The sequence below is a fragment of the Eschrichtius robustus genome, chromosome 16 (assembly GCF_028021215.1).
Source record: "Eschrichtius robustus isolate mEscRob2 chromosome 16, mEscRob2.pri, whole genome shotgun sequence".
In the NCBI taxonomy this organism is placed as follows: Eukaryota; Metazoa; Chordata; class Mammalia; order Artiodactyla; family Eschrichtiidae; genus Eschrichtius; species Eschrichtius robustus.
This window is the reverse complement of record NC_090839.1, coordinates 48,162,764-48,189,865: the sequence shown is the minus strand read 5'-3', so window position 1 is coordinate 48,189,865 and position 27,102 is coordinate 48,162,764. Positions and strand designations below refer to the sequence as shown.

The following is a 27,102-nucleotide window of genomic DNA, read 5'->3' as shown; positions in this document are numbered from 1 at the left end:
AAACTCCAAACAAAAACTTTCAGGAGATAAATACAATTACATGTGCTTTTATTCCTACAACTCCATTTCCAAAATTTAATATTCAGTTGTTTAAACTGCTTTTTCTCCTGTATGATGTAAATGAGGAGCAGAACATACGGTAGACACACATGAGATGAGAGGGAAAACAGAATTGTAAGGCAGAAACGGAAACACAAGGAGACAGGTCGGCTGAATAATGACCAAGATGTCCACGCGCCCGGAATCCCGGAACCTTTGACTGCGCTGTCTTACATGGCAGAAGGGACTGAGCAGATGTGACTAAATTAAGGATGCTGAGATAGGGAGAGGACCCTGAATTACTTGGGTGGTCCCAATGTAACCACAAGGATCCACAAGGAGGCAGGAGGAGCAGACACAGAGAAGGTGATGTGAAGATGGAAACAGAGGGAGAAATGATGTGATGAGGGGTGGTGAGCTGGGGAAATGCAGCAGCCTCTGGAGGCCAGGTAAGGCAAGAGCATGGACCCCCCCAGCGCCGGAGCCTCCAGAGGGAACACAGAGCTGCCCACACCTTGATTTTAGCCCACTGAGACCGATTTTGGCTTTCTGGCTTCCAGAGCTGTAAGATAATACGTTTGTGGTGATTAGCTGCAGCAGCAGCAGGAAACTAACATAACAACTGACTGCAAGGTGTATTAACAGCCTGGACCACAGCAGTGGCCATGTCTGGGCATGGCCACCTTCAGGGCACAGTAGCCATGGGCCTGGATGGTGTCTGCCCAGCATCCCTTCCCCCCTCACGGAACCCCAGTGCTCTGCGCCCACCCCTCGCATGCAGCGCACCTGCCTCACAGGAGGCTGACCCCCCGCACCAGGGGAGCCTTCTGCTTCCTGGAAGCTGGTCGCCGCCCCCCTGGGCTGTTCACACCCCCAGATCTGAGCCAATCAGCAACTTATTCTTGCACAGGTAACCTAAATTGTTCCCCAAAGACAAAAGGGAAGGGCTCTGCACTTCTGGACTGTCTTTAAACATGAACTAGGAAAGCAGGGCCCCAGCTGCTGCAGCAACCTTCAGGCAGGAGCAGAGGGAAAGGGCGAAGGAGAGAACAAGGGAGAGGGCGGGCACCAGCCACAGCCTCGGCCAGCCTCACCTTGAGCTGCTCTTTTATGATATGGAAACATTTCTTTTATGGATATGACAGTTTGAGTTCTGCTGCCTTTTTCCTGTTAGGGTGATAAAACTCTCCTAACCGGCTCAGGAGGGCAGAACCTTATGACACTTTTAGCTATATAATAAAAGGAAATGAGTCACAAGTGTGAAGAGTCAACAGGGAAAAAATTAGAACCTGGAAGCAGTGGTTAATTTGCTAGTCTTGCTACTTCTCATCCTCCAAATGTATTTTTCAAGAATGCGCAACTTATTTTCAATAAATACAGGTGATGATTTTCCGAAATTTTGAAACTAGGCAGGAAAAAGTTACATCCTTTCTACGATAGTGTTTTGAATTGCCTGCATAACTACATTAAGACGCCATGAAAAATTTATCAGAGTGTGACTGAGTTTCTTATATTTCCTACAAATTTTTGTCTACCTGAGGATTTTTAGTTTTTGTCTACCTGATGGGTGAATAAAGGCCTCTCATCGTGGCTCAGAACTACCTGTGTTTTCCTGACTGCTGGAGAGACCCAGGGCCATTTTTATTTCCTCTTCTATGAATTGCCTTTCACCTCCTTTCACCTCCTTTGTCCATTTTCAGTTAACTTATTTGTCTCATGTCTATTCATAGGTGCTCTTTATACAGCAGAGACTATGAACAGTCATGATGTGACCAATGCTTTTCACAGTCTATTGCTTGGGCCTGGCTTTACGTTATCTTTTGACATTAGAAATCTTTTTCTATTTTTTAAAATAAAGTCAAACCTCGATTAGTCTTTGGTTTGTGGGTTTCATCTCTACCAAAGGTGGTCTCCCACTTCCCAAATTTATACATTCTCCTAGATTTTTTCCTAAGTTCTTTATCACTTTGTTTTTATATTTAGACCTTAAGTCAACTTAGGCCTTAAACCAATGTGACCAAGTGCTTAGGTACGTGATATGAAGTGAGACTCTGAGAAAGGGATGGACCAAGGAACAGACAGACAGTTTCCTCTGGCTTCCAGGGCTGCAGATTTCATTAGATATTTGGTGCTAATCTCAGTGTCATTCCTTTGAAATAACTGCAGTTCCTGTTTGGAAGTCTGTAGCATTTTTCCTTAATCCCTGAAAGTCAAATGTCTGTTTAGGTTGGTGTCTGTTTTGCTAATTCTTCCTGGGACTCAAAGGCCCTTTCAGTTTAAGGCATGACTTTTTTTTTTTTAGCTTAGGTAAACTTTTCTTACTGTTCGTTCAATTATTACTTCTCATTCTTTTCTCCTTCTGTCCTCACAATATCTGCAAGGTAGGTCTGCACCTAAGGTTTTATCTATTAGTTTCTATTTCCATCTCTGATTTTTTTATCAGTGTTGTGGGATATTTCGTCAGAAAACCAATTTTGTTCTCAGCAGTGATCATTACCATTTTGAGTTTACCTACTAAATTTTTAAATTCAGAAATGGAAGGTTTTTTAAAACTTTCTTTTAGCGAGTCTTTTGTTGTTCTTCTCACGGAGCCTGTGCTCTGGACCGGCTCGGCGCTCTGCCATCAGGGTACCGAGTGCCCCTCGGGGAGTGCACCCTCCAGCCCAGGCCGACATCACACATCTGGGAACCGCAGAGCATCAGCCGACCTGCACTAAGTGGACCACACGTCCTGCCCCTGTTCTTGGCGCCAGTGAAACAAAGCACACGAAACCATGACTCCTCCACACAGCGGCCTCTCTGACTTCCACAAGTGGTCCTGCTCTGCCTGCACAAAGGCCCGAAGCCACACAGCCTGCCGGGAAAGCCCCACGTGTCTGACCAATGCCACTGAGAGAGGGAAGCCCCGCAGCCCGCAGGTGAGAAGAGGACTTCACCCAGGCCTCAGGGAGACACAGCCCCCTCTTCTGGGGACCCCATAGTGGCTCAACCACCACCCAAAATCCTGAGCTGCTGACCCACCCCTTCCCTCCCTGAGATCCCAGAGGGCACCTGGCAGTCTCAGGGGTCCTCTCCATGGACCACCTCGCAATTCCTGAGGACCTTGCTGGGGCTGGGAGGAGCAAGGCAAGAGAGGCCCTCGGCGTCATGCTCAAGGTCACTGGGGCCCGAGTGAAGCAGGGGAGGTGAGAGGGAGCCAGGAGCGCACAGCTCAGCCACCTGCTCAGAAGGCCTCCCTCGGCCCCAGGGTCGCCTTGTCATGGCAACACCCACAGAGCACGGCAAATGCTTCCAACTCACAGCTTCCTCTGAAACCTCAGCAGTACAGACAGAGGAGCCAGTAAATCGAGTCCCTATGACCAACAATCTGTGAGAGCCAATAACCTTGATAGTCAATTACTCTGGTGTTAGTATAGGTTATGACACCAGAATTGAAAGATAAAAACGTGATGAATGACATACCTGAATGATTTTGGGCAATACATCAACTCCATTCTTAGTGTTTTGTGTTGCAGTTAGACACTTTTTTTCCAAAAAGAAAGTCACGATCCACTTAATAAAAACAACGCGAGCTGCCATGTATGGGGTTTTTGTGCTGTAAGTGTTCTCACTGTCTCGAGTTGTAGTAACATACACGGGCTTTGGTCTCAAGTGGGGGATGTCTGCAAGACAAAAGAACACATGATCAGGTTAGTGAGTCTTAACATCATGTAACCCCTACAAATGTTTCAGTTTCTAATTAAATAGACATATATCTGGTTGTTTAAACAGCAGCTGAGATTTAAAAACCCAAGTGATTAAAAATGGCATCTTCTGGTAGGCTCATCTCTGGGTCTGCCTTGCAGTCTGACCAACGCGGGGTGGTGGTTGCTATTATCTACATACAACTATGTATACAGCTGTGGAAAAACAAAGGTCATAACTCTTTTTAACGAATTTGAGAAATTACATGAGATTATAATAGCGAAAATGTTCTCACATATAACTAATTTAACCTTATTTTATGACTAGAATAGACGTAAAAGCATGTATAGACATTTTTTAATCGCATTAGGTATTTTATCATCTAACGTTACACTGATCAAATCTACTAATCTTTAGTTTTATATCCTTTTCCCTTTAGATGCATCCAAAGACATAGAATTAGTATAATCTACTTTATGTCTAAAAGAATTCAGACAGTCATGTTTCATCTTGGAGATATCAGACACCACCATTTCCAAAGAATTAATAAGAAGTCCACTTCTCATTCTTTAAATACCATAATTAATATGAAAATGATATGGTATTGAATCTGATGTACCATTTGCTGTAAGTTCAACTCTCTTACTGAAATACCTGCAGCAGAAAAGTTCTCAGCAAATCCCTTTTAATCTAAGGATAGTAACAATACACCATGTTTTCTACAATGAAATGGAGGACTTATAAAATCAGAAACAATTTTTGAAAAAAGTACCCACAAATATATAGCTAACAAAATACATACCCTGGTACCACTAAAAGTCAGCACTTCTACCACTTTCCAAGTGAGCCGAGCTTCAGCTGCTTCTCCTTGCCCAGGTGTGTGGGTGAGCACAGAGACATCCAAAGATAACTGAATTAGCTGTCCACACTCCCCAGATGCGTTAATGGCTGTTGTGACCTTTTCTCTTCCAAAACCGTTCTTGATCATTTATTTGAACTATTTTCACTCATTTTAAAATAATAGGGAGAGAAAGATTTGGCCAGCACCCCACTCCCTCCGCCACCACTGCAAGGGATGCTTCTGTCCTATGCGTCCTCACCTCTTATAGAAGGAAAACCCTGGAAGCTAAATTAGAAATCCCCTTACGTTTCCTATCTCTCGGGGGCTCACCGTCCCTTGGTTCCCCAGTCACCCAAACATCTGTGCCTCCGTTAGGAGCTGTGAGTAGCACAGCACATCCTGCTGGATGAAGGATCCAGTGCTGAAAAAGCCATACTGAGGGCAGCTCTGTGGCCTGTGCTGGCCTCATCCCTGGGCAAGGTCTGGGGTCTCCACACCCCGCCACCCGTAAGAGTATACTTCAGGAAATTCAGGCTTTTTTTACATTAAAAACTTTATTAAATGTAATTACACCAAAAATACCATGATACACATCAAATTACTTCTAAGTACAGGAGCCACAGATTCCCTTTATTGCTGTGAACTGAGGTAAATCTTAGTTTGTACAAACAGTTAAAATCATTCATTAGGAAACTGTAAACTTCTTACAACAAAGTTACCATTAAACATGAGAAAGAATGATTATTTTATTTAAAAATACTCAAAGGCCACTTTGGAAGAGGCGGGACACACAGCCCACTCAGTACTTACCAAGCACAGGCTTGTAGATGTTCGTTAACTTGGTAAATGATGGAAACAAATGAGGAAGGTAATACTTTCTAAACAATGTAAAAAGAAATTTAAAACCAGTCTCTTGATTCTCCTTGTGCTTCCACTCCAAGCTTGCGGCCTTCAGATCACACATGGGAAAAACATATATATAGTTACATTTCAGGTTAATGAATACTCAACTGAAATGCTATGTTATTAAAATCCCTATCCTAGATAAAAAACGTGAGAAATAGCAGTGACAATTATGTAATAACATCTTAAAACTCAAAAGATGACAAGAAGGAATACTTCAAAACGAAACAGTAACTAGGTTAAAAACAGCATTTTTACCGGATATTCAAGAAAAAAAAACAATGATACCATATCTTTTTAAACTTGTCCTACTACATCATGCCCATATTTTTTTCTACATGTTCTCTGTAATGATTTAACGTTCTTTGTGCCCTTAAAATGTTCTGTCAGAAGTAATCAGGTGTTGTTTTTTTTTTAATTCAAAAAAGGCCATTTACAATAAACAAGAATTAAGGAAACAATCCCTTGCAAGAATTTTATCCAACGTTACCTACATGCAAAATCATTCTCAAAACGCAAAGCTATGGAATCTTGGAAAGGGCATGAAAAGCAATCCATAGGCTATATGTATAACTGAGTCACTTTGCTGTACACCTGAAACTAACACAGTATTGTAAAGCAACTGTATTTCAATTAAAAGAAAAAAAAGCAATCCACAGGCTGGGATAAACCTGGCCTCCCAGCCCAGCTACAATTTAAGTTTAACCCTTTCACAGTGTCGAGACACTGTTTCCCCCTCAAATAACCAGCACCGCATCCCCCGGTGGGAGCACTGCAAATAGCTCCCCCGCAGGGAGAGGCCCACACAGGCCAGGAGCCCAGATGGTGACGGGGGTGGGGGAGGGGGGGTCCTCCCACGACCGAGGCAAACGTGGCGTGAACTGGCCCTTAGAGAATGCCTGCCAGTGGCCGTCTCATTTGTGAGACCACAGCGCGCTCTAGAGCAGAGCTTCCCGACACCTTCCTGATTCGGCTCCCCTGGGGCACCTGCGGTCCAGGGAGGAGGGGCCGTGGCCGACCTGGGGCACAGGGGCCCACGTCTCCCACCTGTCAGAAGCCCCCCCGGGTGAGGCAAGGGCGAAGCTCTGCTCCGAGGACCCACCCACCCAGTAGGTCGAGGGAAGGAGGGGGCAGGCGGACACACACACACAATCCTGCACACAGTGGAGGGGGGTCACCTCCACCCTCTACCAATCCTTCCTCTGATGGGGTCCCAGGGGCTACAGGACTCATCCGAGGTCACACGCCTAGAATGAAACCCAAGTCCCCCAGCACATCCGGGTTCTGGCTACTCTGCTGCTCTCCTGGGACGGATGCAAAGCCCGACCCAACCACTCCTGACGGATGGGGCTGAGAGGCGTGCAGGAGGGGCCGCACAGCTAGGACGTGGGACCCCCCGACGGTGACAGAACCCAGGCCAGGCGCTTAGGATGTGGGAGTCCTGTGCCTGCGGTGCTGCTAAAGGAATTGGGGAGAGGAGAGCACACGAGGTCGCCCCGCGGGACACGGTGGGCAGAAAGGGCAGCGAGAAACACAGTCTCCTAGAGAAAGGTGGAAAGGAGGAAAGGATGGGAGGGGAAGCCGGCAGAAGCATCACAGGAGGAGAGACCCTGACAAAGAAGGGGGTCCCCTGGAATCACCCGGAAGGTCGAGGACGACAAACACTCAAGTGTCCTTCTCTGGACCTGACACTAGAACCCTGTGCATCCAGGGCCCCTGATTTCGCGGTGACAGGGCAGAGGCAGGCGACAGCGGGTGTCAAAGGCCCACTGGGTGAGGAAGCGGACATGGCAGAGATTACATGTCAACAAACCAGGTTGTGATGGGAAGGACAGAGCCTGGACGACATCCCGGAGGAGCTCAGGGACCAGGGACGTGTTCGCTGAGAGAAAAGAAGCAGTAGCTTTTTCCAAACCTCATCACTGTTCAGAAATACAGACCAAGAGGCATAAATCCCCTAGTTTAGTTCTGTATTCAGCTGGTAAATTTCAGAGAAAGGACCACGCACCATAAAGCAGGCCGTGCTGACGGCAGGATGAGATCATTCCACAGGTTTCCTTCAGGACCCCTGCCCGCTCTGCCCAATTGTTCCGGACCCGCCCGGTCAGCCTCGGGCTTGCTCCTTCCCCATCCCGTCTCACCAGCACAGAGAACAGGGGCAGGAAAGGAGCAAACAGACAAAAATCGTCAGATAACTCTGAGAGAAAAGAAATACCTATACTGGTCTCTGCCCCTGGCTCCTGGCACAGAGGACCTAACACCCTGGTCACTTCTAAGTGACAAGAGCTCTAGGCAACTCTGAACGGGCTCCTGGACGGGGCTGGTCACCAGGAGGACAAGCCGCGGTCTGAAGCTTGGAATTTTCAACCTCTCCCCGCCCCCTGCCCCATTGTTCCAGAGGCGGGAGGGGAGCTGGAAATGGAGTTAATAATTGATCATGTCCCTGTGAAGAAGCTGCCAGAAAAATCCCAACAGCCTGGGTTTCAGGGAGTGTCCAGGCTGAACACATGGACACTCCAGGAGGGGGACGCACCCCCATCCACAGGGACAGAAGCCCCTGCGCCCAGGACGCCCCCAGACATCACCCTGTGTGTGTCTTCATCTGGTTGTTCATCCGTGTCCTCTATCATATCCTTTCATAAACTGGTAAATGTAAATCAATGTTTCCCGGAGTTCTGTGAGCCACTCAGAAAATGAATTGAACCTGAGGAGTGAGTCATGTGAACCTCTGATTTGTAGGCAGATTGGACAGAAGTCGTGGGCAACCTGGGGACCGACTCCCTGCGACTGGCATCTGAGGGGGTGGGGGCACATTAGAGGACTGAGTCCCTTCCTGTGAGACCTGAGGCCACCTCCAGGTAGAGAGTGTCGGAAGTGAGTTAAATTGTAAGACACCCGGCTAGTGTCACAGAGAATTACTAGGTGATTCAAATCCCACACATTTGGTGAGCAGAAGTGTTATAAGTGAAGTGTTCTGTGTGAATAATATGAAACCATATGAAAGTAAAGGAGACAGATGGAGGACGGAATTGCGTCCTTTACGCACACATACACACACATGCGCGCGCGCGCACACACACACACACACACACTAGTATGTAGGCCTGGTCTCTGCTGAAGTGTCCTGGCACACATTCTATGTTTAGTGAAATACCAAATAAGATCACCTCAAAGAAAAAGCAAAAATATAAAATATGAACAAACAGGAAGAAAAGAGGCAATGTTTTCTCTTTCCTACTGAGAATACGACCATCACTGAATTATCCACAATTTTGCTCATACCTGAGTAACCATATATTTCAACAGTATTTGAAGAAAAAAGCATGTTTGGTCCTCAGTGATCTTTTCCCCTGATATGGCTGGCAGGAGTGGCGTGATTTCTTCTGGATATATCTTTGCTGCAGAGTGAAAAATAAGGAAAGCTCTTTCACCAAAGTTAAATTTCAAACAGGGCTTTGAAAAATGGCCTCTATTAAAATACATGTACCTCACTTTGCTGTAGAGCAGAAACTAGCACAACATTGTAAATCAACTACACTCCAATAAAAATTTCAAAAAAATAAAATAAAATATATGTACCAACCACTGGAACTGCTCACACTTCAGGCCAGGCCCATCTGACACAAGGGACAGATGCCCATGAAGCCACCTCCCTCACTGGACCATTCTTTTCCCTTTCACATTCTGCTCTGGCCAGCTCAAGATCAAATACCTGTCACTGAGCAATAAAGTGATAGGCAATAATAAATCAGTGGCCCTAACGGGCAAGTTCCTTGAAAACTCACTGGGCACAAACGGCTGGCATTAATAGTCCGGTGAGGCCACCACTGTCCTTCCATGAACGCTGTACGAAAATACACAGCTGGCAACAAAGAGCCTGGGGGAGCAGATGAACGCCCACTTATAGAACAATTGCGATGAGGGCAACAGGCAGCAGTTTGGGAGGCGGATTTAAATCTCATTAACAGCAATAAAAGCACTCACTCCGGACGTACCATGTGTCTGTGCTCCTGCCAACAGCCGTCCCCTCCCTTCCGTTCCTGTTTCCACCACTCCAGTAAATCTCTCCTGTCATCATTTCATATAAAATAGGCTCCAACTCTGTCAGTTCTAATGTTTGTAAGACTCTACTGTGAGTACGAAACACGACTACCCATCTATGAAACCAAGGTTTCTATTCAGGAAAAGGACAGACCAAGGAATTCCTCAATGCAACTTGGAGCGTTGTTTCCACCTGTAAGATGTGCCACCATCGCTCACCGTCAGCTGCGCTGGGGCCAGGATTGATGAGTGTCTCCAGTGTACAGGGCCCCCTGGACGACACGATGGCTGGGAAACCGGGCACCAGGCAAGCAAAGATCAGCACCTGCTCTTCTGCACAGTTTGTCTGAAGCGCTTGAAGCCACAGGAGAAACAGCCTGATTCCTTCACATCTTATCTAAAAACAATATCAAAGGCAACAAAAGTAAATACGTACATGTATTTGTAGAAATGCATTGCAATGTAGCATTGGTTCTGGGGGAAAATAACCTAGAAGCTAAAAGCATTACTGAAGTCCTGCACCGAGTCCTTCCCTGAGTGACCAGGAAGCAAGGGCACTGCAACCCAGCACGAGGGCCAGAGTGCCTGACCTCCAGTGCAGCCTCAGCCACTTTCTAGCTTTAGCTGTGAGCCGTGGACGACCACTTAACTCCTCTGTGCCTCGGCGCCCCCATCTGTAAAACAGGGATGATAACAGAGTTTTCCACAAAGTGCTGGTATGGGGTGAAGCGAGTTAGAACTGCCCAACTCACATAAGTGCTACCTAAGCATTTCCTATTAGCAGTATTTCATTCCTTATGGCAACAGCACCCGTATCATCAACGCTGTGCTTTGGATAGAATTTTTGTCATGTCACTACATTATGCACATGTATGACGTTCTTGAAAATCAGGACACTTAGAGCTGAATAGGACCCTGAAGACCTGGCTCCCCTGTCTGTGTCCCTGCTCTATTCTCTCCTACCCTTTGCCATGCTCCGAATCGTTGGCATCACTGGTAGAAAATATCCATATAGGCAGATGTGCCCTTCTTCCTCCTCTGCACTTACTTTCAACTTCCCATTCCTAGAATTCATAAACACAGGTAACTCCATTTTTATATTCCTAAGTGGCTGGGAAGATGATGTCAATAAAAGAGGTTAAATAAGCAAAGGAGATGAAAAAAATGTCAGATGCAGCTGAAAGATGTAGTGAGTTCCAAATACAGGCAACTGAGGGGCTGCCTGATCTCCTTTCAGTGACACCAAAGTGGTGCTGATTCCTCCACAGCAAGTGTTCAAGCCAAGCCCCAGGCTCTGCAGGAAAGGTAAGAGGAAGAGGAGAGACAGGAAGGAAGGAAGGGAGGGATGGAGGGAGGGAGGGAGGGAGAAAAGCTTGGCTGACCCCCCAGAGAAGTCAAGTACACCAAGACAGATACCCCATCAACACTGATCCCATGACACCCTTCCAGACATGCCCTGGACTCAGCACTGCTCTGCTCTGCTCAGCCGCTCACACCTGCCCAGCAGGTAAGATGAGTGGTGACCATGCTGAATACATAATGCTATTCAGCACCCAACAAAAAATGACAGGGCTCTATGTATATCTAACCAAATTATAGCAAATTTAACAAGAGAAAATTTTCTACATACTTCGATCACAAATCTCCAATTTTTTATGTTAACTGCATTAAGATAATTAAATATCAATAAGTCCAATAATAAACAGAAGATAACAAGCTGGTAAGTTTTAGCTATAAGATCATTAATTAAAATAGGACGGACAAAATATGGAACAATCATGAAACTAGGGACAGTTCATCTCTTTTTTTCCAACAGGTAAGAGAGAGTGAACCTATCCAGTATGAGTGGCTAGGATTGTTTAAACTGATATAAAACCAAAAATGTATTAGCTTATTAAAGGCACACACATAAATTAAATAGCTATGAAGTTGAATTATCTTCCATAAAACATACATCCCAGGCTGGCTTCTTCTGCCACTTATGTTTTAGGGTCATCTTATTCAAGCATCAAATGGTATACTTTTATAAAAGGCACATTCATTTTAAAATAAGCCAATTTTAACCTAAATTACAAGATCAATCTGCTGCAAATAAACATTCAAGAGTAAGCCTCTGCTGCTCTTTTTCCCCACAAGCGTTCTCGAAAATAGCAAAAAATAATTGAGAGACAACTATAATTTTTAACAACAAGATTATGGGGTGAACAGAATCAGGCACATTAGCTCTGAAGCTTAGGGAGGATCGGTTCAACTTCTCTTTTCCGATGATAAAGCTGAAGCAGTCAGCACCTCGTCGGTGGTCCCCTGGCTGCACACGGCAGAATCGAAATTAGAACGCAGGATTCCAAACTCTGAATCCCAAGCCACTTTCTCCTAATAATGTTTAAAATCTCTAGCACAATAAATTATGATGTAAGTACAAAAACTCTAACAATATTTGTCATATCATTTCTCAATTAAAATAAAAATTAAGTTAAATGGCTTTTAAAGATTTTTTTTCAAAATGGCCTAATTTTGTCACTTTATGGCATGAATAAGTTTAAGAGTAATGAAAAAAGCCATTACACTTTCATCTAAAATAAATACCTTAAGAGAATTTCCAGTGTGTAGAAGCTTCTTTAACGTTGAGCCTGAAAGTTTAAAACAATGAATTAGAAATGGAGTATATGAATGCATATCTAAGACCTATTTTTTAAAAATTAGTTTTATAAAGAAAAAGTGTACTTATGACAAAAGATATCATTTTTAGAAAATAAAAGGAAGAAGGCTGACCTTCAGAAGCAAAGCAATGTCATAGAAGGAGAGACATTGTTAGGATAAAAATACTTTAAGTATGAACCTCTTAAAAATTCTTCTAAAAGAGTCAAAGTGATTGATGTTAAGGTAACCCAAATGTCCACAGTGGATTATGTGCAAATGTCTCTGTCAGGCACAAAATGAATGATTTCTTTAAATCTCTAAAGGAAAACATAATATAAAACTACCACTCACAAAACATTTTTACAAGACCATTTTGCAAATATTCAGGACAGCATGTCTCTCTCTTTGCAATGACAACCACATTTATGGGTTCTGTCCATCAATAAATCATCTAGCAGAGCACTTTGGTCACTGTTGAGGAGAGGGATTCAAGGTTTCCTCAGAACTACACCAGCTGGTGCTGCAGCCCACTGCAGGGAGAAGTCTCCCTCATGAGGACGGAGACATAGTACCTATTACTCGCTAGATGTGTTCATGCCTTTAGCATGGAGATGGCTTGGCAACCACACCTCAGTATCACATGTAGCCCCTAAATGAGATCTCGACCTCAAAAAGGAAGTAATCTTTTAAAATAAAAATAAATTGGAAGTCTTAAGCGAGAGAACCTTTTTTCCCAATTTTTTTGAAAAAAAACAAATTATTTAGATTTCCTGATGGAAAGTTTTGTGCAATATTTTAAAATTGGATATCAAGTCACTTTACACCACCAACATATTTTGAAGAAATAGAGCCAGTGCCTCGACAACTGCTACAAGTCGTATCTATGTGGACAGATACACGTGTGTCGGTTAAATGCATACACTTTAGGAATTCATTACCTGGAATGAAATCATTGGCTTTCTGAAGGAACCTTGCACAGCTATCTGCTGTACTGTTGATAACGCCTAACGCTGGGCTCGGTGAGAACTCACCATCATCGTGACTAGGTTGCAGCACTGAATTACTAATGGTTCGTGATGAAGTAGGAAGTTAAAACGCCCACTTCCCTCCACATCTGTCACCAAAGCATGTCCAGTGATTTGGGGTCCAGAGTCAGCATTGACTAGGCTGGGCTCTCTCACAGCCGAGCCCTGAGTGCCTGTGCTCGTGGGACTACTTATCCCACATCTGTCCTCCACCGGGTCCTCGTCCCTCGCCTCCCTGTTCATCCATTCCTGGACCAAGTCCACTCTGCCTCAGCTTAGTAATTGCTCCATTATGCCCAAGCCTCTCCCGAGGCTTGGCAGAGCCGGCAGAACCTCACCTCCCAGGAGACTCGGGATAAAGTCTGCACAGACAGCTCTCTTCCCAGACATCTGGCAAATCCATCATCTTGCAACACATTCTCGGAAACACTTTCTCCTGGTCATTGTGTGTGACCACGGGGGGGTTGTCAGTCCTTCCTTCCCCTTCTTGAAATGGGCTCAACATTTTTATTTTAAACTCTCAGCCTACCCATAGTTGCCTATATCCACACTTCCCTACACAGGGAGGAGAAAATACATAGGAAAAGAACAGACTTTACAAACAGACATATAGAATCTATGTCCCATATCTGTCAATAGTTCCCTACTTTTTGAAATGATTCTGTTAATTCGTTACAGCAGCAATAGAAAACTAACATGTATATATTTGATCTATTCCATCCTGCTGTATTCAGAAACTCTCAGATGTGTGAGGCAGTGCAGCTTAGCAGTTGCAAGCCAGATTCAGGAGCCAGACTGCTAGGGTTCAAATCTAGGTTCTGTGCTTACTGCGTAACCTGGGTCACTTACTTACTTTCACCATGCCTGAGTTTTCTCATCTGTAAAATCGGATAACAACAGTGCCTACCAGAGAGCATTGTAATGAGGTTTAAATGAGTTTATATACATGCTTAGAACAGTGTCTGGTACATGCGAAGCACATTCTCCCCGAAAGATAGGGCATCAGCTATTCTCTAAGGACCTCTTTTTAAATAAGATCAACATTATAAAGAAAAATGTGTGCAGTGCAGGCACATGTCAGAGGGTTTCAACATGAGAATTGGTGATGAGTACCTGAGAGCCTTCCCTGGCCACATTAGTTATTTCTTAAAGACCCTAAGTTCACAAAGATATTTCTACTTTTACTTTACCATTATGAAATCCGTTTCATTTTAATTTCAAAAAGTTTCTCTCTGTATTTCATTCCTGTTTGGATTTTTAAACTCCTCAGCCAAACTGTGATTATACCCACCTCCATCTCTTTTATGTGCCTCTTCAACCCTACTGATTGACACTATATTGACTCATGTGAAAAAAGAATAAATGAATGAGTACAGTAAAGTAGTTGAAAAATATTGAAAAGTCAAAAAGCTCAATATTGAAAAATGAAAAAGTATTATGAAAAATCACATTAGTTTAAATATTTATAACACAGAATATATTCTAATTTTACTTTCCTGGCTTTAATGGAAGCAAATTAATCAATGTTTTCAAAGTCTACTTCTTTGCTTATCTCACTGATAAGAATTGCAATGCTTGAAGATTTCTCCTGATAAAGTGGCAATCTTTTCAAGATCTTTTAAAGATATTTTTAAGGCCACAATTTCACAAAGACGTGTCAAATCTAACTTTAACATTACCAAATTCTTTCTTATTTATTTTTAATTTTAAAAAAACCTCCCTCTGGGTATGTGTCATGCCTCAAACCAATTAATAAGCAATGGCAGTATGACATCAGAGAAGGGGCAAGAACATGGAGAAATGCCAAGTGGGTGCTGGTGCACAAGCTCTGCTGAAAGCGCCAGTGCAGCAGAAGCACAGGACTTTCTGGCACTACAACATCTAAGCACAGGAGAGCAGCAGTCTACTGGAGGAAGCTGAAATTAACAATGATTACCTCAAAATGAATCAAGGGCCTAAATGCGAAATACATAACTATAAAACTTCTAGAAGGAAACACAGGAGAAGATCTTTGTGATCTTGGGTTAGGCAAAGATTCCTTAGACATGACACCAAAAGCACAAGCCATAAAAGCAAAATTGATACATTGGATTTCATCAAAGGTAAAAACTTCTACTCTTTGAAGGACACTATTAAAGAAATGAAAAGATGAGCCAGAGCCGGGAAGACAGTATTTTCAAATCATATATTCGATTAAAACACTTATAACTAGAATATGTGAAGAATTCTTAAAACTCAGTATTAGGGGGGAAAACCCTCAATTTAAAAATAGGCAATAGATTCAAAGATACACTTCACCAAAGACATACAGGTGGCAAATAGCACATGAAAAGATGCTCAAGATCATTAGTCATTAGAGAAATGCAAATTACAACCACAACGAGATACCACTACCGCTAAAATTAAAAGACTGATAAGACTAAGTGTTGATGAGAATGTGGAGTAATCGGAACTCTCACACTGCTGGCAGGAATGTAAAATGGTACAACCACTTGGGAAAATAGTCTGGCAGTTAAACATATGTCTTTATTTGATTCAGCCATTCCATTCTCAAGAGACTGGAAAGCACATGTCCACACAAAGACTTGTACACAAATGTTTACAGTAGCTTTATTTGTAGCCACATACTAGAAACAACCCAAAGGCCCATCATTGAATGAATGGATAAAAAAACTATGGTATATCCATTCAATGGACTACCGTACAACTTAGAAATAAAAAGGAATGAACTATTAATATATGCACCAACACAGATGACTCTCAAAATAATTATATTGAGCGAAAGAAGTCAAACAAAAAAGAGTACACTGCATGATTCTATTTCTATAAGACTCTAAAAAATCAAACTATAAGGACAAAAAGCAGATCAGTGGTTGCCTGGGGACTGGGGGGTGAGCTGGGGAAGGGTGGAATGGGGCAGGAGGAAACTTTTGGGAGTGATGGCTATGTTCATTATCTTGATTGCAGCAATGGCTGCACAGGTGTATACCTATGCTTAAACTTATCAAAATGTATATTTTAAACATGTACAATTTGTTTTATGTCAATTATACTTTTAAAAAGCTGTATTTTAGAAAAAGAAAAAACAGAGCAGGTAGCCTGGAAATGACTGAGTGAAAGATCAGGGATGGAGATTGTGGTCAGACAGAGATCTGCATCATGACAAGGGTTGGAAGAGAAGTCAGGAAGCCACAGAAGGCGAGGGGGTCAAGGGGCGGATGGGTAGCTTGCCATGAAGGAAAAGGGCTGGGAGAGAGTAAAGCCATTAAAAAAGAAAAGCAAGCGAGCAGAAGATCAGAGGACGTGGCAACAACAAGGGGAAGAAGGCAGCATCGTCAAGGGAGAGAGGTTTCCGTAGAAGGGGTGGTGGATGAGGTCTGGAATGGGCCTTGAAGGAAGAAAGACCGTGGTCTCACCCCCATACCCCTGAGGGAGACAGAGAAGCATCAGAGAAAACCCAGGTTTCTGCAGCCAAGGAGGTGAAAGCAAGAGGCCGAGGCTGTAGGGCTGTCGCTTAACCCAAGAAGAGGGCTTCCGGAGGGCAGAGCACAAAGGCGAAGGAGGGGAAGAAACGCAGAGCAGTGATGGGGGAAGCACCCGAGAGAGGATCCTGGGAGGACACCAAGTGAGCTGACAGGGCATCAGGCCCAGCCAGCCCTCGGTGGGCACGAGGCACACAGGGCCCCGGAACTTAGCCCAGCCTGGCTGCGATGCACCCTGAGGGAGTCCTGGTGTGAAGTGCCTGGGGAGCCCCCGCTCCCTCGGGAAGAGTGCGCTGACTGGGAGGGGCCCTGGGAGGGCTGTCAGACTCAGACTGCCGAAGAGTGAGCAGCAGAAACTATAAGAAATGAGCCTCAGAGAGTGTGTTCACATCCCAGGCAATGTGAGCCCACTGGGTAGCCCAGGGTATACCCAACGCAGGGATACTCTTTAAAGCCATGAACATATTTGCAGTTTAGTTATGTACCTGGTTTTTATACTATGTATAAGAAAAACCTAGTTGAACAAACTAGATTCAGTGACTCATATATAAAAACCATGTATGAAGTTTTGTACATGTGTGAACTTTCATTAATTGAGCCTGCTCCTTTAAGCCCATAGGTTACTTATTTTTTTAACATTTTTAATATAAAACATCTCTAATACAAAATATATACTTTCATCCACTCGGCAAACATTTACTGAGTACAGACGCAGCACTATACACTGAATGGGACAGAAAATCTTCTTTATAGAAGCTCAGGAGTAGTAAACCTTCTTAAAGCGAACACATGTATAACTTGAGTCCTGTACTAAGACACATGGGCACATGAAGGGGTCCAACAGCCTGCCCTTGCACCCAATATCCCTGGTTTGCTGCTGTGCCATTCTTTGTCATCATCTCACTCCCTGTCAGTTCTCGGTATTACTCTCAGATAAGGCTTCAAGCAGCCACGTTTACCCACCATGATTTACCGGCCTAAAATGGACTTCAAGAAAAATCTAATAAACAAATTTTTTTCCATTTGTAATTAGTAATGGAAATTTGCAAATAGTTGAGTAACGGGTCAGCATATATCACAGAGTTCATAAGTTGTGTCAGCCACTTCCCTAATCTCCTTACTCTCCAAACATCACTTGAATCAGTATCTCCAGAAGCTCAGAATAATGAGCCAGTGTTCCTTTCACACTGCAAGCCTTAGAGTTCAAATATGTTCCTTGTTCACAGATTTACAGCAAGGAGCCAGCCTTAAAAACCTTACAGACTATTTTTTCCCTCTAAAAACACTTTTAAGAGAAATAGAATGTCTCTCTTTGCTACAGACAAAACACGATGACAAGATAAGAAGCCGACTTCAAACACTGTGGCAGTTGATGTTTCGAATTATCTCCTTCCTTCTCAGGGTAAAATGTGGCTATCGGGTGGGTCTGAGAACTTCTAAGACTTGCAGATACAGGAGTTGCTCATATTGTCGGCTTCTGTGCCTAGTAACATTGTCATTTGTACTGCGGGGCAGGAAGCATCCTGTGTCAGTGGTGTGAAAACCAAACTCCAAGGTGCTAACCCAATATTTCAGAGTACCTTGGCCCCTACCAGGCACAATTAACATTTAATTAAGAGGTTTACACAGCAGTGTTCTTCCTATTAGGTAAGGAATACCAGATATCTATATAGAATGCGAAAATCTGCAATAAGGGAGCTTAGGTCCCTAGACTGTCCGGCGCTGGGAAAAGCCTCCTGCCCTGACTCCGGAGGTTTTGCACACGTCAAGACGCCAGTGCTAAGGAGAGATCCAAGGCACATGCCTTCCCTTTGAAATCTGGTATTTCCCTACAGTTTCTTACTTTCTATAACGAACTTGGTCAAGACCTTGAATCACAAACAGCAACAGTTTTAACAGGTCCAAACAAACTGGGAAGAATGCAAGAGGTACAGCTGAGGTATTAAAAAAAAAAAAAAAATGTGTAGAATTACAAATCCACAGTCACTTATTGGCGATTTCAAAACCCAAAAAGCTATGAAAACAGAAACTTTTCTGTGTAACTCTTTTGTTTTTACATTTTCATTTTTTTTTATTGGAGTATATAGTTGCTTTACAATGTTGTGTTAGTTTCCACCGTACAGCAAAGTGGATCAGCTACACGTATACATATATCCCCTCTTTTTTGGATTTCCTTCCCATTTAGGTCACCACAGAGCACTGAGTAGAGTTCCCTGTGCTGTGCGGTACTGTAGGTTCTCATTAGGTATCTATTTTATACATAGTATCAATAGTGTATATATATCCATCCCCATCTCCCAATTCATCCCACCCCCCTCTTACCCCCTTGGTATCCATACGTTTGTTCTCTATGTCTGTGTCTCTATTTCTGCTTTGCAAATAAGATCATTTATACCATTTTTTTAGATTCCACATATATGCGTTAGTATACGATATTTGTTTTTCTCTTTCTGTGTAATTCTTTAGTGGACAAGACCTGACGTGACCTGAACTCATGCGGTGGCAACACCGGGCTAGCCTGAGGCTATTTGGGGTGTAGTTATCTCACAATGATGAGTACTTACACCTCAGGCTACAGAAAACGTGACACTCTGGGTTACAGGGTGCTGCCCAGGCCCCTGGGGGTAACTTACAGACACTAATGTTGACTCGATGGTCGTTATGCACCCACGCACCACACTGCCATTCTGAAATCTGAGAAACACTGATTCAACCCACATCTAGCCTGAAGAGCATCAGAAAAGGGATGAGGGCCTGTCGCAACACCAACTTCTACCCACTTCGATAAATCGTGCAAAAATTTATTTATCTGAAAAGAGCCTGCTTGATTCAAGCATTAAGTATACAAGTGTCAATAATAAGGATGATCTGATACACAAATGCTCATATTTGAACGTCCTGAGACATGATGCATTCTGACTGAGTTACGGAGCCGGCTTATTCTACACAACGGACAAAGACAACACCTGCTCTCCCAGGGGCTCAGGAGACCTGGCGCTCTGCAGCCCCCCCGAGCCAGAAGTCACTGTTCTCAGAAAGATACTCTTAAACTGGGTACCAACGCTACTTGTACCAGCAGTTGTAACCAGCCCACGAGGTCCTGGGCAGAGTTAAAGTGATACTACACACTGCCTACGGGGTACCTAAAGTTTCACAACACAAGTGGCAAGTTAATTTCCACATAGTTCTAGTAAGTTCATTCCTGCTGAGGGGAGCCTACTAGTCTTCAGACACTGTAAAGTATTATCTGAAGAAAATGAGGGTGGTTTTCACACAGACGGCATAAACAACACTGAAGGATCGTAAGGAGCACAGATAAACACTGCATGCAGGTATTTTTCATTGTCATCCATTCCTGCTGTACCACAGAGCACCACAAATCCCCGTGACGTCGCTCTAACTTACACTTAATGTTTAATTTTTTTTATTTTTACCTTAATTTAAATACAGAAGGTCAAAGCATCAGTTAAACAGAAAGGCTATCAACAACTTTAAAATTTAAAGAAAAACTTTCTTTGTGTGTTTGAAAGATTGAAAGACAAAGGCACGACCTTAAGATAACGATTTATTCATTCAGTTCAATAGTGTGCTTGGTACATATATTTTACCTTCTTTACATTTATAACATTTATAACATATAACTTTAAATAATTCAGTTTATATAAGGATCGGTTACAGTTTTCACATAAATAATCTTAAATTAAGTTTAGGACCCTGAATTTTGGAACATCCCCTGACTGTGCCACGTTCTTTCAGGTTCCCTGTCTTTTTCCTATTGATCTCTCACCTGGAAAGCCCTTCCCACACTCATCTTTCAAGGCTCAGACTGAAATGACCTCTTTCAAAGGCTTCCTCAATCCCTCTGAACAGAATTATTCAACTTTTCTTCTTTGCTCCCATTACACTTCTTGTAGAGCAATGATCATACTGTACTCGTTTTTTCTCACCTAATCCCCATTAGGCAATCAGCTTACATAATACAGCATGGTGAGATGCTCTGTTTTTGCCCCTGAACTTTGCACACAAAAGTCTCTCCCTCAATAAATATTTGAATGGATGAATGATCTAATAGTTAGGATTCCACTATAAGGTCATGCTCTCCTCAAATATGACCACCTGGTAAGGCAGAAAAGTTACAGGAAATGTCAGAGTCCTCTAAGGCAGAAGGACTAAACCGGACACTCTTTAAAGATAAGGTAGAATTCACAATCAATGCCACAAATTACTCTTGTTGTACTGTGAGCAGTAAATTGAGAGTAAACTGTTACATGTCGAGAACTGGACAGAAGGGCAGCCACGGTAACTTGCTTTATTTCAAGTTCCCTCTTGCTGCCACATTCTAAAACGGTCAAACAGAATAATTCTGAGTCCATGATAAAGGCCTGAAGAACAAGATATTCTTGCAAGAAAAAAGAGTAAAATTATTTAAATAAAATACTCCAGATCAACTTTACGTGCACAGGAATCCCCTGGGACTCTTGTTGGAAAAGCAGGCTGTAATTCAAGAGGTCTGGCTGGGGCCTGAGATCCTGCATTTTCTAACAAGCTCTCAGGTGAGGCTGAGACTGCTGGTCTGTGAACCACTTTTAGAGCAGGAGACAGATGATGTACTTCCCTCCAAAGTCCAGGTGGGACTGTCTCAGCTTTAATTAGCACACTCTTATTAATATTCCTTGCTGTAACCTATCTTGATGGTGCTGATTATATAAAACAATACTGAAAATACTATTGGAAGAAATCTATATTACTTAAAATTTTTGTTAATTGTTCTTACCTATACTCTGGTAATGCCATCGAAAGAAAATTCGTTCAGGTAGAAACTGCAGTATTTTCTATAAAACAAACAAACAAAAATTGATAAGATATAAAGAGAAAATAAACAACAAATGAAATTACACATTTTCAGTTAGCCCACAGTACATGCTGTATATCTATATATAGAGAGAGAGATATTTCAGAAAAGAAAAAAAAACTTCGTAATAACATAAATATTGCACTTTATCTTGGACCCCAACGGGACAGTCTCTTTTACTTGCCCCAAGCAACCTTCCTTCCCTGAATGTTTTAAAGAGATTACTGTCCCAACTTGAATTCTCCCTATAAGAAAGAAAAGAAAAAAAAAAAACCTGAAGTGATCATTTTATCTTAATTAAATTACAGCCATTGCTTAAATATTAGAAGAATAAGCTCTCAAATGCCAGATTCTCTAGGTGTCTTCTTTTTCACCTTCCACTTCCCATTTTCATTAAAATCATCACTGGTCTCTGGACAAGAAATGGAATTGGGAAGAAAGATGAACAACAAAGAAGATAAGACCTTCCTCAGTGGAATAAGGAAATGAAATTGGTGGCAAGAATTCCTTGAAATTAATAGCTAAAAATTAGTTTTAGGATTGCAGTTATGAATCCCCCCCCCTGCACCGCCTCTGGTAGACACAATAACGAACAAATTTACAATATACAAGAGTATTTGGCGAATGAAAGCAGCTTTTCCCGAAAGACCCAAACAAATGAGAACGACTTTTTTTTCACTCTACAACAAGTATTGGCAAGTTACTCTTGGGCAATAATAGTCCTTGCATTCTATCTGTAACTGCCTTTTAAAAAAATGTAGAAAATCCAAACACTGGTTAAAATTCATTCCTTGGTATTGATAATATATTTCTATTTTACTATGAAAATCCTCATTCTAGGTTTACCTAGCCTAACAGTCTAACATTTTGAAAGATTAAGGTAGGGACTTCCCTGGTGGTCCAGTGGCTAAGACTCCGCGCGCTCCCAATGCAGGGGGCCCGGGTTCGATCCCTGGTCAGGGAACTAGACCCCGAATGCCGCAACTAAAGATCCCGCATGCTGCAACAAAGATCCCAAGTGCCGTAACTAAGATCTGGCACAGCCAAATAAATAAATAAATAAACAAATATTTTAAAAAATATATCAGATTCCTATGATTAAAAAATTGAAAAAAAAAGATTAAGGTAAAAAACTTATTGATATATTCAGACCTCCTGAATAAGTATATTTCCAGGCAGCTATCGACACACTACCTCTTCCATTCAAGCCAGCTTGGGGTTTGGTTTGGTTTTCTTGGCATAACTTTCCAACTGGGTTGGCAACATACACGTGTGTTTACCTCATTTGTTCCCACCTGACAATAAAGCAGTGTGTAAGAACGTCTACTGGGAAAGCCACCACAGGTAAACCTGATCCAATGTGGGTGACTATCAAGGGCACGACTTGTCCCGGCCTGAACGGCTTTCCCAGCGGCCGGGCCTCACTGTAAACGTCACCTCCTCCATCACCCGTCCCATCGTCCCTGGCACAGTCCTCACCCCCGGATGACTGGAAACCCCATGAAGGCCAGAACACCCTGAAATATCCCCAGTGCCTGGATCATGCCTGGCACACAGTCGGTGCTCAATAAATATTCAGTAAAAGAATTCTGAATGTTTTTTTACTTGTGAAATTGTGAATTTTATAGGTAATCCTGATCTTTGCTATGGTCTTACGTTCACATTGACATAATATGTACCTTATATTTCCTTAAACATCACTAAATTAGTGATGACATTTACATTAAAATACATTAAAATGTGTGGGCATTTTTTAGCCCTGAACCTAGTAAAGAAAACCCAAACCAAAAATAAAAGCTGTATCATTTAAAAGAACTAAGTTTTTCAAAATCTGATAAACATAAAATATAAATGTATTTAGTCACATAATTTGTTATAAATTCTACACGCTACACATCTACAAAGATGAAAATGCTACACAGACCATCAAAGATTATTTCTGATCATATATTAAAAGCTGTACATAGCTGATCACATGCTGAAAATCACTAAATTCTCTCCTCCATTTTTCCACTTCAGACTTCCCCTAGAACATGTTGGTTTGTTATCTTTTAATCCCATAATTCTAAAGGGTATCTTAAATCTGTTTTACTATGTGACAATACTGACATACACTCGAACATACCTACACACACACACACACACACACACACACACACACGCGCGCGCGCGCGCGCCAGATCCCACTTAGTGATAAATATCTACAAGGCTTGGTATTTGAAATGCAGAAATAAAATAACTATGAATAAAATACTTTGTCTTTACTTCCAAGGGTTTCATGATTCATGGGCAAGAGAGACGGTAAGGAAAATATCATTCAGAGAAAAAAAGAAGCCTGACAGAAATTTGTATGACGTGTTACACGGGTGAGGGGAAAGCGCCTCCCATCAGTGGGGACTTCATGGATTGCTTCCTGGAAAAGAGGACACTTGGGCTAAGACTTACAGACTAATTAAATTAGCCAAGTGGAGGGCAGGAACAGAGGAGGAGTGCGTGTGAAGGTTCAGAGGCAGACAGCAGCAGGCAGTAAGCGCAGCGGGCAGGCGGCTGAGGAGGGACGAGACGGGCCTGGAGAGGCGGGCGAGGCCGGGGCTGATGCTCTCCCTGCAGCAGGTTCTGTGAGACGGCTGAGAAGAAAGGCAGGGGCGTGCAGGAAGAAGCAGTGGTAGTATTTCAGACAGGGAGTGAAATGGCCTGGAGCAGGGGCAGCAGGGTAAAGAGGAGAAGCTGGCACAGTGACATCCAGAAGGGGAAACCGTCAAGGTGGACGGGTCGAGTAGTTGGGGTAAATGGAGGACTCAAGAATGACCCCCCACCCCCGGCGCCAGAGGGCTCGGTAGATGGCAATAATTTTATCCAAGACGTCAAATCCAGAAGGAATTCCATAACTGAAGCATGTCAGGTTTGGTTCTGGACATCCTGGAACTTGAGGTGTCAGTGGACCACCTTACTGAAGATGTTCTGCTAGGCAATCAGGTATATGGGTCTAGAATATAGAAATGGGATCTGGATGGTAACAGAAAACAGGCAGCAGTTAAAGGAGTGTGTATATGAGACCCTTCTGGGAGAGAGCTTGAAATGAAATGAGATAAAACCCAAGCACTAACAGTTTCCTGAAGTTCCGCTAAGGAGGTAAGGATGCGGGGGGCCGGACAGAAGTTAGAAGTTAGAACAGAAGTTAGAAGCAAGCGTGCACAAGTCAAAGGAGAAACTCTGGATGTGCCAGGTGTTTGTAGGCTTATTGTGTTAAAGATTAGAAATACTTATGACTAATTGATATGACAACTAGTTAGAAAAAGCTAAAGATGCTGGAAATGTGGGGAAATGGATGCCACATAACAAAGTGACTTCAGCGTTAAATCAAGTGAGCTCGATGGTCTCCCTTGCCCAGAGAACCCACAACTTTTGTCGGCCGAACACCAAGTGCCAGGCAGGATGGATCTATCAGTCTATAAACTGTACGAAGGCAAGTGGCTCTCTGGGGGAAAAAAATCAAAAAAGGTCTTCACTTTGCAATTATACCAACATGCATTTTAGATGAATAACACACAAAAGGAACTAAATGTAAAAACTGGGTTATGTCTTGTTAAGTTCCATTACATTAAAAGGGAATCACAAGAAGAAAAAAAGAAAGTCAGATTTCTACAGAACATTTTAACAGGAACCAATGCAAGCACTGTCCTACCATCAGAATGTAAACCTGAATGTCCCCATGAGCTGTAGAAGACATGACAGCAGAGAAAACCCAGAGAGAGGTCTATGGATTGTGGGAAAACATTACAAGCAAGGAGGTGAGTACAAGAAAACCACCTACTCTGGAACCAAGGATACAGATGTTGGGCTGCTGTCCAGCCAAACAAGCAGCTCTGGAGCCCAGAACAAGCACATCTGGGGGTGGGCTGGGGGCTCTCCAGACTCAAGAGACAAAGACAGCTTCCATTTGTGCCTAAGTTTTACGATTCTTTTTTATTCAGTCAATATTTATTCATTTATTTATTTATTTTTAATTTTTATTAAATGAAAGAGCCTTTAAATTCTATAGTACTTTACAATTTTCAAAAGTTTCACACACATGATTTCATACAATCTCATAATAACCCTTTTTTCCCCCCAACTCCCATATTGCCCCTCCCCGTTTTCCTCTCCCCACTGGTAACCACTAGTTTGTTCTCTATATCTGTGAGTCTGCTTCTTTTTCGTTTTATTCACTAGTTTGTTGTATTTTTTAGATCCCACATATAAGTGATATCATACAGTATTTGTCGTTCTCTGTCTGACTTATTTCGCTCAGCATAATGCCCTCCAAGTTCATCCATGCTGCGGCAAATGGCAATATTTCATTCTTTTTTATGGCTGAGTAGTATTCCATTGTTTATATATTCCACATCTTCTTTATCCATCATCTGTCGATGGACATTTAGGTTGCTTCCATACCTTGGCAACTGTAAATAATGCTGTTAAGTTTTAGGATTCTTTAACTCATCCTTTCTCTTTACCAAAAAATTTACTACAGAGGCTATTTCAATATGTTTGCTACCAAATGAATAATAATGGTTGCAGGCTGAGTTCTCTGGGAAACAGACCCTGCGTGCAGTTAGGAGCCCTAGTGGTTTACAGGGAATAGCATCTGTGAAAGAGAAACAGACCCCCACACAGAGCTCACAGGCCGTTAGAGGAGCCCCGCGTGCCTGAGGATGGCCAGGCCACTGTACCGCTGCCTCGCTCAGTCACTGGCTGGGGTCGTGATGGGAAGAGCATAGCCGTGGCTGGAAAGCTGAAGACGGTGCTGACAGCCGGAGGCTGGGGTGACCCCACTCCTTGCAGCCAGGCTGGAGGGGATTCGAGCTGCACTCGTCTCTGTCTGCCACGGTCACCTTCCAATGACTAATCAGGATATTCTCATATCAAGAGGCTGAAGTCCTACTTCGGGGACAGGGTCTCTGCTGGCTTCACTTCTCATCGGCTGGCTGCAGCCTCAAGGGGATGCGAGCTGGACAGCTGAGTCATCCCTGCACGTCTTCTGCCTCCTTGCATCCAGCCCGCTCTCCCAGAGTGAGCGGGACAGCAGCGACTCAGTGTCCTCCTCTGTCGTGCTTTCCTCCGAGGGGATTTGGCGCCCCACCTACATTCCGGGATCATCTTCTGGGCCCATCTTGCTACTTAATCTAAGAATTTCGTACAGCCGAGGCTGAGAAAATTACTCTAAAGGGTTAGGATAGAGCTCATCTTGGACAAGACGAATGCCTGGCATGCCCATTGGCTCTTCAGATCTTCACTGTAGTCAGGAAACCAAGCTGGCGCTGAATCATGCTCTTCAGCTTTCCAAAATACAGACTGGTCTTCTTGATTTAGGTTTCTTTTCTTAGGGTGCAACAAAGACAAATGTCTTTTTAATATAAAGAAGGACAAAGGATACAGCAAGATGGCGTGCATCTGGATGCTTGGATGCTGTCAGTTGGCCACAAGTAGACTCAAGTTGTTCTGAGGATGGGTCTATATCATCATCACCACTTCTGGATAAAAGTTTTCAGATTTACAAAATGGATGGACTTTAAAGATACTCAAAAATAAACTCAGTAAGGTTTGGATAGGAAA

General features: G+C 43.1%; 1 protein-coding gene across 3 annotated transcripts in view; it reads right to left on the bottom strand.

Annotated features, from left to right (window-relative positions):
- RALGAPA2 (Ral GTPase activating protein catalytic subunit alpha 2) overlaps nucleotides 1-27,102 on the bottom strand; it is a 280,276-nt gene that overhangs the window by 211,610 nt on the left and 41,564 nt on the right. For all 3 annotated transcript variants that reach the window (XM_068565247.1, XM_068565249.1, XM_068565248.1), the window contains exons 4-9: nucleotides 21,430-21,487; nucleotides 12,095-12,138; nucleotides 9,728-9,905; nucleotides 8,750-8,865; nucleotides 5,375-5,513; nucleotides 3,502-3,701 (exon numbers count right to left, since the gene is read on the bottom strand). In XM_068565247.1, the coding sequence (XP_068421348.1) occupies nucleotides 3,502-3,701; nucleotides 5,375-5,513; nucleotides 8,750-8,865; nucleotides 9,728-9,905; nucleotides 12,095-12,138; nucleotides 21,430-21,487 (735 nt within the window). The remainder of the gene's footprint in view (nucleotides 1-3,501; nucleotides 3,702-5,374; nucleotides 5,514-8,749; nucleotides 8,866-9,727; nucleotides 9,906-12,094; nucleotides 12,139-21,429; nucleotides 21,488-27,102) is intronic.